Raw genomic sequence first — 14,262 nt, 5'->3', positions numbered from 1 at the left:
AAATAATGCAAATTTACAACAATGCCCAAAGTGTCACACAAATAGGTATTGTCAAGATCAATTATCCAAGAAGGTTCCTTATAAAGTATTACGACACATTCCACTAAAGCCAAGGTTTGAGAGAATGTTCAAATGCAAGGAGTTGGAAAAATATATGGATCATCATGCACAAGGGAGGAGCCAAGATGGTGTCATGCATATGGTTGCGGATAGTAAATGTTGGAAAGATATTGAGGTAAAATGGCCACATTTCAAAAATGAGCCAAGGAATGCAAGAATTTCTCTAGCAATGGATGGTGTAAATCCTTTTGGAGATCTTAGAACAACATATTCTGTTTGGCCAGTGTTAATTATAAACAACAATCTCCCCCCTTGGATGGCAATGAAAAAGGAACATGCAATGTTAACTCTTATCATACCAGGTACTAGAACATGTGAATGCAATGTTTTCTTGAAGATTATATAAAAATATTTCAATTCAGTTAATCCTAATAAATAACTCTTTGTTCACTTAGGGAAATATCAGGTAAAGGATATGGATGTATACATGGAGCCCCTCATTGATGAGCTTCGTGAATTATGGGATGGTGTAAATATGTTTGATGTATCAAGACCTATCAATGATAGAAACCTCCTATTTCATGCGATACTTATGTGGACAATTCATGATGCCCTGGGGCTCTCTATTTGTTGTGGTAATATAATATAAATTACATTTATAATTATTATGTTCATTTTAGCATTTACTAAATATGGGTTCCAATCTTATTTTAGGACTACAAACAAAGGGGAAACATGGTTGTCCATCATGTGGGCCAAAATTGTTGCATAGGCAGTCAAGGGATCTCAATAAAACTATCTATGATGAGTATTGACAATTCTTACCACAAAATCATCGCTATTGAGTGCGTGATAAACATATGTTCAATAGAAAGGAAGTGGAAATGAGGAAGCCAATAAAGATGAACCCTGCTAGGTGGAAAGCGATGTATGACAAAAAAGAAGGGACAGGCTTTCCCCTAGGAATGAAAAGACTCTCTATTTTCTACAAATTAGAATATTATGAGAGCTTGCCAATAACCCACCTATTTGATACTATGCACATCGGGAAAAATGTGGCAGAGTGCTTGTGGAAACATCTAAATGGAAATAACATTGAAGCACAAATAAAGTTAAGAAAGGACCTTCGAGTTGCCAATATCATGCCGAACATGTGGTTGCACTAAGACAACTCATATGTTCATGCTCCATGGACATTTACATCAAATGAGAAAGAAAGCATAATTTCTACTATGAAAAGCATAAGATTTCCTTCTGGCTTTGGTGCGACATTAAAAAACTTATTCACAAGAGATGGATCAGATTTCTCAGGCCGAAAAACACATGATTGGCACAATTGGATAAAGGTAACGTTGTCACATGTTATATTTGTTGGAAACTTAATTATAAAATTGTATATCCTAGTGATAATATCAGTTCATGCATATTTGAACATGGTTATTTGTTAATAGACATGCTAGTATAGTGATGAAATTAGTTCATGCATATTTGAACATGGTTATTTGTTAATGGTCATGCAGTATGTGTTGCCTGCAACAATACCAAGTACTTTTGACCACACTGTCACTTTGACTATTTACAAATTATGTAAATATCTAAGGTATTTTTCAATCCATCATGCATACTCTTCCATTACTCTTATCATTTGAAGTGCAACATTGATTATGCCTTTATATGAGTTTCTACTTTTGGTTTACAACAAAAGTCTTTATTGTAATACTTGTAGGTGGGTCTCATCTAAAGAGATACATCAGGATGACTTGAAGTATTGGAAGAGGAATGTTTCACTTTTGATGTGTGATATTCAAATGTGCTTCCCTCCAAGCTTCTTTAATTCTCAAGAGCACTACCTTGTACACCAAGTAGAAGAGATTGAACAGTGTGGTCCTATTCATATTCAAACAATGTGGCTCGTGGAGAGATATATGAAGGTCTTGAAACAATTTGTGAGGAAAAAGGCTCGACCAGAAGGGTCCATAGTTGAGGGGTACATGGTTCTCCAGGCCATGGTTCATTTGAGAGAGTACTTACCTCAATTGCATCTTGAAGCTCCGCGATTATGGAATTATAACCAATCTCAATCATTTGAAGGAGAAAAATTAGAGGGAGAAGGGACTTCAAATAGGATAAAAGGTATAAAAAAATGTTAGGAGTTATTTGTATCTTAAGTTTTATATTACATGGCTTTAAATAATTATTAATTCATTGAACGGAATTTTTTTTCATTGTAGATGCGAAGGAGTGGGAGGCATTACATTTGTATGTTGCATACAATTCTGACTTTATGTTGGAATGGATGGAGAAGTACGCTGAAAAAAAAGAAATTAGAAGATGAAAATGCATGGGCTAATATATATAATAGACATGGTCAAAACACTACTGGAGCATTGCCTGCAAGCCATAAAAGAAAGTGGAATTGGCTAAAGGCCAATATTGAACATGAGGCAACAAAAGGGAATAATAGAGTAACACAACAACAATTGAATTTCATTAAAGGATCCATAAATGGGGAGGTGATATATATTAATATATTGCATATATTTAATAAATTTTTTGTTAGATTTCATATCCTTGAATCTAATTAGTTGATATTTATATGAATTTAGGTAAGATATTACAAAGGAATGTGGAATTTTGGTCATCATTTTCGCATCAGAAAAGTTGATGAAAAGAGAAAAACTTATCATTGTGGAGTTTCAGCATCATTTGAGGTGGAATGTCGTTCACGTGCAAATGATAGACAACCAATCACAAGAATACTTCACTACTATGGAGTGTTGGAGGACATTATTGAGCTTGATTTTATGTCTTTCAAGCAAGTTATTTTTCGTGTTGAATGGTACAAGCTTATTGAAGTGGGAGAAGAAAAAACTATCTTGCTCCATGATAATGGATTCCACATGATCAATACGTCTAGGTTCGAATCCACTTTTGAACCTTATGTGTTTCCAAGTCAATGTGACCAAAATTTTCTCATTCCAAATTTAGAACAACCTGGTTGGTCATTTGTGATTGATTATGATCCAAGAGGACAAAGAGTAACATTTGTTCAAGATGTAGAGGACCATGATTTACTTGAAGATGTAGAAGTTCCCCCTGAAGACATAGATGGCCAAGATGGAGATGATGAAGAATTTATTGTCAATGATGCATATCACCAAGATGAAGACCAAGACGAGTTTATTGAAGTTTTTGAAGGACATGAGCAACCACATGGGCATCAAATCCATGAATATGATGAATTCATTGATTTTAATTTACCTATAGTTGAAGGTGATGAAGGCTATGAAAATGATGGTATTAATTTATTTGTGGATTTAGGGTCTATTAATGATGGGGTATATATGCCATCAGATGAGGAGATTTCATCCGAGAATGACATTTTATCATCACTATGTATACTTTAAGATAGTTTTAAGGATTCACTACAATATAATTTCTCTTTACAAGTTAGACATATGAGTTTTTAATTGTAATGAACATTAAGTAATTTGAATGTTTAATGTTTTACTTGTGAGGATGAAATTTTTCGATCACTATGTTTACTTTAAGATGGTTATAAGGATTCACTGCAATATAATTTTTCTTTACAAGTTAAGTATTGAGTTTTTAATTGTAATGAACATCAAGTAATTTGAATGTTTAAGGTTTTACTTGAAAGACATATATATTTGGTGTTACCGATTCTATTTTCTTATCGGTTTTTTGATTAAGGTTTTCTTATTTTTACCTGTGTCTTAATTCGAAACTGAGACTTCTTCTTGGCTGCCACGAAATGGATTTTGTCTGAGTGAATTATTTACCTAATCAACTACAAGGAAAACATTCTCATTGGACCTAATAGACACAGGATTCAAGACACAGATAGGAATAAAACACATAATATTCACTACTTTTATGGGGGATTCAATGATATTCACTACTTTTATGGAAATACTCTAATGATATTTCCATAAAAGTAGTGAATATCATTGAATCCCCCATTCTTATTTTTATGTTATTATGTGTTTTCTTAAGAATGTACCCATGGGTGTTACTAATGTTACTATGGGGGATTCAATGGTATTCACTACTTTTATTGAAATGTTAACAAATGCACGAGGGCAAGACACTGCTATGATGATGCATGAGGTAAGCTTGAATATTGTCTTTTATATGTTCAATTATCTTATATTCCTTATCTAATTTATGTTTGTGGAATGCAGGCAATCACTAAAGTCATTCCAACCCCTATAACTCCTTATAATACATCTAAGGTAATGATAGTGGTAAAACTTGATCAATATTTTTGTGCATTTAGTTAACTTATTTCACTATATATATTTATTAATATTTGTGTTTTTTCTAAGCATGCATTTTGTTGGCATGCAGGATTCATTTATGCCCCTCAATACAACCAATGTTGGCATGCAGGGATCATTAATGCCCCCATATACATCTAATGTTATGCAAAATGTAAGATTCAACCATTTATTTGTGTGAGTTTGATTATGTTATTTGTTGAGAAATCTAGGGCATATATTTAATAAAGTTTTTGCACAACAACTCCATGATTTATGAGGTGTTATGAAGAGCTACATCATGCCTTCAAATGGATCACCCCATCCGTTTTTTTCTTCTTGGAAATACAATACTATTTTAACAAGTAACCTAAGCAATATATTATTCCAAAACATGATGTCAAGTTACTTTTCTATGGTTTTTATGTAATCAAGAGGCCTTTTTAGGGTTTCTTAAATTCAAACCTTAGATCATACTCTTTTCCCTTTATGTCATTCTAGAGTTTATCCCATGCCCTAGAAATCAAATCATATGGAACAAATACTTAAGATAAAGGTTTCTAAATACTAGGGTATTTCTTAAAATATAAACCCATAAATTCAACCCTACTACATCTTATGATGGATCCTTTAAAAGAAAATTATTATACATACCTCATGGACACTTATCTGTATTGATTAGTATTTAGTAAACAAAACATGGTTAACAGCAGAGGCCCCTTCATAAAAACCACTTACAGCCAGTACTCCCCTCCGCGAACAGCTTGTGGTTTCAACGTACAGTTGTTACAACTCAAGGAGGACAGGAAGTTGTAAATCCATATGGTCAACCAGAAATAGCCCAACTTATTCATCGTGATCCTAAAAGGTGTGCAAGTGTTTAGCTAATCCGACATCAAGATGTTGACAATCGTAAGGATGGAGGGCCATTGTTGCTCAAATTCATCAATGTAGATATGTTGATGAGGGTATGACCAGACCTTACTTATATTGAAGCATGTGAAGGGATTCAAGGGAGAAATGGTGACCAAATCTTCCTTAATGTTGAGTCTTGAAGAATATGATAAAGAGATAAAGCAAACAATGAACGACACATGTGTTGTGGGTGTTGATATCCTTACAATGGAACAATATTTGCAGCCCATGGCTTTCAGAGAATGAAATTTGTTTAGTATTGTTGATACAGGCTCTGGAAAAACAATGGCATATCCTTTACCTGCTATTGTTCATGTTAATATGCAACCTTATCTAGCTTCAGATTCTGAACCCTGAATGCGAGCATTCTTACATTCATAGTCGCTGCATTATTATTTGCGGAAGCTTATGCACACCTTTCATGAAGAAAATATTATGGTGCTATTACTATTGAGGAAGCTAACTCCACGACAATCTCCTGATTGTTTTGATTCACATCGCTGATTCTTTGGGTGATAGTCAACAATTTGGACGAATTTCCTGGCGATAGATTAGAATCTGGATAAATATGATGCCAAAAAGAAACTGCTTTGAGCACATTGTAGCTAAACTCCAATTCATGTGTAAATCACACTAGTTCTGGATCGAGGATTGTGAAAGCAGGTTTACTATGGAATAGTTTCTGGTGTTGAATCATTAGGTCTCAAAAGATACAGGCCTGTAATATTGGTTAAGAGGTGCCTCAATTTCCACTATTCTGGACCTGTAGCACTCAAAGGAAGACATAAATCATGCCAAGAATATTGTGGCCAATAACACTGGACGGGTGAGGAAAATCGCACAAGTATAAACTTGTAATGTCAATAGAGAAGGGGTTAAAATATGTAGAGTGCCCCAATCTAGATCCACCGCATCTATTCAGCTACCACAGCTTTATCACACAGGCTACTCAAAAGAAGATCTCAAGTAAGTCTTCTAGTTCTCAAGGCACCATGCTTTTAATGAGTTTAACCTTCCAAAGGATACTTACTCCTAAATATCTTAGGAATTTCCATGAATTACGCAATCTGTAGATTATATATCCAAAACCTAGTGGACCTACTATAGCACTAATTTACTGGCAACCTGTCTGAAATTGTATATAATTCTACATATGGGAAAGATTGACAAATGTGCACATCAAACTGTCTGGGGTGTGTGCACATTTAGTTAACCCTGTGCGTTGTTAAGGAATAACATTTGATTTACTTGTTCCAGGGAATGTGCAAACTTCATGGTTGACTTCCACTTAAGTGCAGGAAGAAATGAGCTGAGATATGTTCATGAGAAGTATTCAGATCCATGTCATGGCTATGTTGCTTTTTTATGCCTTGCCAACTTACCCAATGATGACAGTTGCACCACCAGCAATGACGCTGTCATTTGTATTAGTGATAACATCAACTCAAGTGCACAAGAAGGGGGATTAGAAAGACCTAGCCAACTTAATCCTGTGGTTACCTCTGCATACTATGTTTTAATCCAGTTATTCTTGTTCTGTTATTCATTTCATGAAAGTGAGAAAGAAACTGGTTTCTTGTGGGGCATTTCTCAGATAGATGTAGGACTATATAGATAGCGTGCAGAGACCAATTGGTAATAAGCTAATGGTCTGCTGCTTTGCCAAGGGTGGGGTTCATGGAATACTACGCCAACCAAGAGATTTGCCAATAGGTCTCTGGATTGATGTGATAGTCTCTCCCTCACTTCAGTACTAAAATTATTTGGTGGTGTTCATGTGTTTTCTGGGTTCCCTGGCTTCTGATCGCTGTCTTTGTGATGCCTTCTTAAATGCAAACGTACTAAATCACAGTGCTGCATCCCTATTTGCAAACGTTCACATTAATATGGAAAACCTGCTAAATCACAGTGTCGTATCCCTATTTGAAGGAGAAGCAAAGAAGTTGCGGGATTGAGTGGAACCTTGTGCTAAAAACAATCATCCCCTGTTGTTTAGGACCATTTTTCCTAGCTGTTCAGCAGTTGTGGGTAACAGTTTTCCTAGTTTACTGCATCAATAGATGGAGGCCACACCATGGGACCATAGCCTAACAAGTGGAGATCCATAATGTGATAGAATAGGGCAATAGAAAATTGAACTAAACCACAATGGAAAAGGCTTCATTGATACGAGTCACCCCGTTTCAAATTGGATAGCATATATTTTGAGGATGCATAGCCCAAAGTTCAAAGATTGTGTTTCAATTTTAGACAAGTATCTCTGATTTGAATTTTAGACAAATAGCTCTAATCAAAAAGTTTACTAGTACTTGCTTTTATACCACTTCGGAGATTAAACTTCTGAGAATGCACAGTTAGTTGAAACTTGAGATAGAAACCGAGCATGCACATATTTAACATCATGTTTGAGTTCAAGTACATAACCTTTATCAGGGAAATTTTTGGATGGACTAGAAGAATAAGGGCCATTTGTAATTGATTCTCCTTATATTCATTGAAAACCAGTGATTCCTTACAGTAGCTCCTAATTATAGGAAATTTATATAACCTTGCCTTAAATTATTCGGCCAGAACTTTTGTGATCTGTAATTTCATTCTCTGTAAAATGGCCCTAAAAACTCAGTTGATTGAGAAGAAGCTGAGTTTTGGCATACTATAATGTAGATCACATCCTGCCTTAAAAATTTCAAATTACTTCAATTTATTTTTCCACAAAATACATAATTGAAGCTAAACCTTTCTTGATTTGTAGATTCAGTCTGTGTAAAATGGTTCTAGGATGAGAAACTCCGTTAGTCCAGAAGAAGCTCATTTGATGCAAATCTCTAACATAAGTCACAATCTTCTTTAAACAATTTCAAATTATTTCAATTTATTTTTCCACAAACTCATGATCAAAATTAGCTTACAATAGTATGAAATGGCCTTTTAAGAGATTACTAGCATTTGTTATATATAATTTTGCAATAAAATGTCTGAGCATTCAGGTTGTCTGTAAATTTCAGATATCAGCGAGAAGAAGCAAGAATTGAAGCTTGGATAAATCTCCAGACTGCTACAGCTGAAGCTGAAACCAAAAAACTTGAGGTATGGGAGTGTGCCTATAAATACTTGTAAACATTTTTGAATATTTGCAGAATTTTGGTTCTTTACAACATTTAGAAAAATTCCATTGGACAGTTTATTCAAAGTTTCTTCTGGCATGTTTTGTTGTATGTTACTGAGGAAAAAAGGTTACATTGTATGCTGGTGTTTTCCTTTTCCTTTTTGTTTTGGAAAATTCCATATATGTTACTAACAAATGAATTTATTAGAAAAGCAATTATACATAAGCCCTACAACGAGGAAGAGGGCTAGCATATGTATGTGTAAGTTCCCTGCCTACTGTAAGCGGGAGACTTAGGATATCTGTACATTAGCCCCCTAACTGCTGTAAGCAAGAGGACTAGCATATGTATGTGTAAGTCCCCTGCCTACTGTAAGCGGGAGACTTAGGATATCTTTACATTAGCCCCCTGACTGTTGTAAGCAAGAGGGCTAGCATATCTCTGTTGACTAGACATGAAGACTATCTACACCTCTAAAAATTACTGATAATGGATTTGTAATTTGACATTTATTTTATTGCAGAATTGCTATCTTGGCAAACTATTTAGGCATCTCTCTTTAACTTCTGAGTAGGATATATTTTCAACAGTGTTGATTTTATTGTCTAGAGTAGCACATTGTATAGTCCAGGTGGTTTGGGGATGTGTAATGTTGTGTTCAAAGAAAAAAAATAAATTAACATAGATCCATTTTAACAATGTCTAATCTATCACGTGTCAAGATGATGAAAAACCTCAAGTTGCAAATTTGAAGTGCTTGCACCTTCAAACAAAAATGAACTTTGCAGAATTTTTTTATGGGTTAAGAATCAAGATGAATCTAAGCTACTGAAATCAATTTGATGGATTCAGATCTCTGATCTCTATGGCTTTGGTGGTTTCTTCCCTAGGGTCTAAATAAAATTATTGGTTCTTCCAAAGATGGAAAATTATGGTTTCGCTTAAAGCCTATACACTAACAAAATCATTGGGTTCACCTAAATGATGGAAAACTACAGAGCTAACACAAGTGATAATTGGGATTGATATTCAACACAGATCCTTTTTAACCTTAGATTTATTAAGCAGGAAGTACGATTTTCATTAATTTTTTAGGTTGTAAAGCATCTAAGTTCTCAATTTTTAATGTATCCATCTTATGAATAAGGAATCAGGATCTTAGTGTGCTGGCACCCAAAAAAGTTGTGTTTTGGTTTTTTTATATTTATTTAAATTAATTGTAATTTCATTATTTCTTTGACAAATTTACAAATTTACATTCTTCACATGCGTTTTTGACTTTTCTAAATTTACAAATTAATGCCAGAGACGTTGTATCTCACTGTGAACATCATTGACAGATACCTTTCTATTCAGAGTATTGCAAGGAAGAATTTGCCATTACTTGCTATCGCTGCAATTTTTATAGCTAGTAAATATGAAGAAGTTTGTCCTCCACATGTAGGATGACTTGCTAACATCTGTAAGAAAGGATGTGTTTATATCTAATTAAAAGAACACTTTGTTGGCTGTATAAAAGTACATACACCAGAAATATCTACTCCTACGGAAGATTACGCTTTATGCTGGAATCAGCTCAAAAATTATATTATAATAGGTAACACAATATTGATAAGAGCTGGTTTATACTTGGCTACAGGTTAATGACTTCATCTGCATCTTCCCAAATGAATGCACGTCAGAACAGATAGTGGCCATGATAATTAGCTCTAACTAATAATTCTTTGTCATTGATTGCAACATAGTCTCCAAACATTCAGATTGACTGATCAATTGATAATAACTCTTCGCAGGAGTCTACGATATTAAAGCAACTGAACTTCAAGCTTACAGTTCCCACTCAGCCATATGTATTCCTCCTCAAGTTTCTAAAGGCAACTGATTCCAACAAAGTGGTAAAGTTTTGAATGACACCACTTTTTATATTGTTGAAAGCAGCCTGTGTGGCATTGATCAAATCTACTTTCGAAAATGCCTCATAAATTCTAGCATTCATGTTTTAAATTACTTTTCTTTATTGTATTCCTAATAATACCCTGCTGTACTGACAAGTCGTACTATCTATTATTCAAATGGAAAATCTAGCATTCTTCTTGGTTGAACTGTGTTTGCTTCAGTACATAATGAGCAAGTACAATCCATAAAATTTGTGTTAAGGGCTTTGAACACTTATCCACTACGGAAGGCCTATTTGTTGATGTGGTTTTTGAAATATTCAATGTATTTTTTAAGTTGTTTGTGCAAGAGTTTTCCATAATAGTAGTGAAGGCTTATCCGGATCTCAAAATATTGTGCATAGGTGATGCTTTTCCCTCCTCTAGTTAGTTCATTCTTGTTTATTGTGTGTTTTTACAAACATTTTGCAGTATGGTCCACTTTTTATCGTTTTTGATAATATATCTCATGTATTTGATGCTTGTAGGCCTTTAATCCGTAAAAAACAGCCCAAAAATCTCAGAAATAGACACCTATAAATATAAACTAGTCATCAAATTTCAAGGAATATTTTTTCATGGGGCTGAAATCCTATTAAAATTTGGAACTAAATGCATATTTTCATATTTATGAGATGTATACTTTGTTTACTGAACTAGATTTGTGTGTGTTCATATTGAAATCTTGTTACTATGTTTTAAATTGCGAGAAGCTTGATGGCTAAATTGTGTTTGCTTTATGATCCTTAGTTACCATTTGTGAAGTGTTTTAAGTATCTGGTTACGGCTGATCTTATGCTGGATCCTTTATCGAAGGTTCTTAATGTAGGTTCTGATTATAGCCGGTGTGATAACTTGCCAGGTACCAAAGGGACTGTCACATGCTTTGCATCATACTTGGTGTGCACCTCAATTTTCAATTCCATTATGGCATTAGCTGGGAATATCAATGTAAGACTTAAATTCTAAATATTGGGCAACCAGACATTATGTTTATTTTATCAACATTTTGTATCTTAAAATGTAGTTTGTCATCGTTGTTTTATATATCTTACGATATTAGTTTTCATTATTTTGTTTTATATTTTGCAGTACTATGATGTTCGGAAGGAGTGCAATGGTGGCCTGTGCTATGATTTTTCAAATATGGAGAATTACTTAAACCAGGGTTTCGTTAGGGATGCCTTGGGGGTTGGAAGCCGAAAATTTGTCTCATGTAGCCCCTTGGTTTATGAAGCTATGCTTACTGACTGGATGCGGAATATGGAAGTTGGCATTCCAACACTCTTGGAGGATGGTGTTAAGTTGCTAGTTTATGTTATAGACATTTTTGTGCCTTACCGCTATAAGCATGAAATTTCCATAATCCAAGGGATCCAAAGTCCCTAAAAGTGTTGTTCCTGCCCCTAAAGGAACAAGGTCAACCAATGACAGCTTCTCCCAGAAGTTCTCCACCAGAAACTGCTCAAAACTAGTCAAATCAGGATCAATTCAGAAGCTCCACTAGTTGCCTGCGTTGCAAAGCACCCAAATACACTGGCTAGGTGCATTGCAACGCACTTGAATGCACTACCCAGGTGCGTTGAGCGGGAAATGACAAGTGGCAGAGTCATTCAACGAGGTGGAGAGACAATGGAAGCTTCCAGAATCTTCTCCAATGACACTTGCCTCACTGAATTCGACCAGTGATGAGTAAGAGGCTCTCAGTCTCCAAGTGGAAGCAAGAACTGACAGAGAGAAGCCACAAGTCAAAACATAAGCTGACTCATCCTCTTTGCTTACATCTATATATGGATCCCTCATCCCAGAGATCCAGAGGCTGGAATTTTGTACTTTGTAGAGAATTGCCGTTGGTTTGAGATTGAGATTAGTACATTGGGTGATTTATGCTTTGTTGGAGGTGAGGAAGGGATTCCTTTGTTGGGAGGTAGATGCTGGATCGGGACTCACTTGGTTGTATCTCCTCTTGGACTTTCTAATCATATCAATAAAACTATTTGAGTTTCTTCTACATGCTTGTATATCAGTGATGTTTTGTTATATTTGCATGTTTAGCTTAATCTGATCCTGAGCTTTTTATGAATGTAAATCTATATCTTCGTGTAGCTTCTCTCTTCTGTGATCTTGCAGGAATTCGGTGAAGCTGGGCCGGTAAGGGAGCAGGGAGCTGGGAGCTATTGAAGAGAGGAGTGATTGGATCAACAAACTAGCGCAAGACACAGGTTAGTTTATCCTTCCTCTTCATTTACATTTCATAAAGAAGAATACTCAAGTAGTTTTCCTTGTTTGTTGCTAAGGCACTATCACACCTTAGAGTGGGATAGGGGCGTTCTGAATAGATACTTTTCCCAACAACAAATTGGCGACTCCGCTGGGGAACGTATCTAGTTAGTTTATTTGTGTTTCTATTGTTGTTCTTCTCATAAACTTAGGAGTGTTGAATCGAATTGCATTTGCCATTTACAAATGCAAAGTAGAGAGCTGCTACTCTAGTCCATTCACTGGGCCTGTTTATGATCTGAATAGCTGATCCACAAATGCTCTAACTGCCCTTTGTGATAGCTCTTAGTCCTCCTTTAAATCATCCTTCTAATTGTACCTTATTGATAGCTTTTATCTGGCCAAAAACCATAAATTAAACTGCAAACCGTGACCCAGAACCCAGAGAAAATTCTCGTTTCTGCTTCAGCGCAGGCTCTGTGAAGAGGTTCTGCATTTCAACGCAGGTCCTGAGAGGGCTACCTGCGCTGCAATTCAGTTTCTCTGTGCAACAGGTGCGCTGATCAGCCCTTGCCCTGTGCAGCGGTGGTTCTTTGCTTCTTTTTGTTCAGTTTTATCTCTGATTTTTGCAGCCTGTTATCAGTGTGTGTACCTATCTGAAAACCCCTTTTCTTTGCCTTAATTCCGCCTCAGTTGTATAAAAGAAACTGTATTTGTTTTTGTGTATTTGTTACATCATTTGCAGTTTCCCATTACAAAAGTAAACTAGTCATACTGTCGCCCTTAGATCTAGACCTGTCGTAAGTGTCGTTTTGATCTTAGGATTAAATTTGTTTGCTGTTGACAGTTGATTGCGCTTTTACTTTTGTCTTTTGGATTGAATTTGTGAATTTCTAGTGTCAAAACAAGTGTTTACTTCAAAATCATAAAGTGTCGTAATCATCTTTTTGAGTTCAAAAAGAAACTTGTTTGTGTTTTCACTTGAAATCGAATTCAAATTTGTACAACAACTTTCTTTTTAGGCATCAATATTAAGAAAGAGAAAACAAATACATGCACAAGTGCATTTGCATTTTGATAGTTTGTATGGTTTGATTTAGGAAAAGTGCATTTACTGTGTGCTCTATGCTCTTTGAGAAAAGATTGTGTCTTTCTTTTCCCCTTGTAGCTAGGATTTTCATTGTTGAAAAGAGATAAAAGCTTGCTTATCATCTTTAGACTGCATTTAGGAATTGTATCTACATCTCGTGGTGATCCGAAAAGGAAAACTTCTAAGAAAGATCAACCTAAAATAAATTGAATGAACTTAACAACGCTTTGTAACTTAACGCACAACATAGAGGTCTAGGCTAGAGACGTGTTCCGGCGTCGTAAAACCTGGTGACTGTCGGCCTCACTGATGGTTGGGTGATTCCTCCTGAGAGATGATAAGTGCCAGTACGGATTGTGCTCCCACGTACCATCGAGTATATATTGGGAGACCCCTATAGGCATAAAACCTTTATCCATAGGAAGCCGTGTCGGCCGCCCTACTGATCGCAATGCACTGAACACAGCATTCGGGAAGATTGACCACCCGTACCCTAAAAAGTATTCTGCGGTTTTGCGATTGGTTTGGCACACCCTCTACCTAGAACTCCGGAGCAGTCCCTTTCGTTCCTTTTCAGACTCCTTAACGGAAAAGGTCCATCTGAGCACTTGTCACTTCAGGCTCATTAAAAATCGAAGGAGACTAGAGTCATCTTT

The 14,262-nt window shown here is 35.7% G+C and overlaps 1 protein-coding gene across 1 annotated transcript; it reads left to right on the top strand.

The window, feature by feature from the left end:
• The first annotated feature begins 11,118 nt into the window (after nt 1–11,118).
• On the top strand, nt 11,119–11,651 carry LOC149220853 (serine carboxypeptidase-like). The gene is made up of 3 exons (XM_089387223.1): nt 11,119–11,247; nt 11,389–11,593; nt 11,647–11,651. Exons 1-3 carry the CDS (start codon nt 11,224–11,226, stop codon nt 11,649–11,651), a joined length of 234 nt encoding a protein of 77 aa, XP_089243349.1. The 5' UTR covers nt 11,119–11,223.
• The last annotated feature ends 2,611 nt before the right edge of the window (nt 11,652–14,262 follow it).

This window comes from Pinus tabuliformis, chromosome Q (genome assembly GCF_031772625.1).
Source record: "Pinus tabuliformis cultivar Carrire ecotype Pingquan chromosome Q, CPIR1, whole genome shotgun sequence".
In the NCBI taxonomy this organism is placed as follows: Eukaryota; Viridiplantae; Streptophyta; class Pinopsida; order Pinales; family Pinaceae; genus Pinus; species Pinus tabuliformis.
The sequence above is the reverse complement of the archived record's forward strand: the minus strand, read 5'-3'. Positions and strand labels throughout refer to the sequence as shown.

Excerpts from the sequence above, each read along its gene's own strand:
- LOC149220853 (XM_089387223.1), top strand. The coding sequence starts at position 11,224 with ATGGCATTAGCTGGGAATATCAAT. Across the intron at positions 11,248-11,388 it reads CATTAGCTGGGAATATCAAT|TACTATGATGTTCGGAAGGA; the intron begins GTAAGACTTAAA and ends TATATTTTGCAG.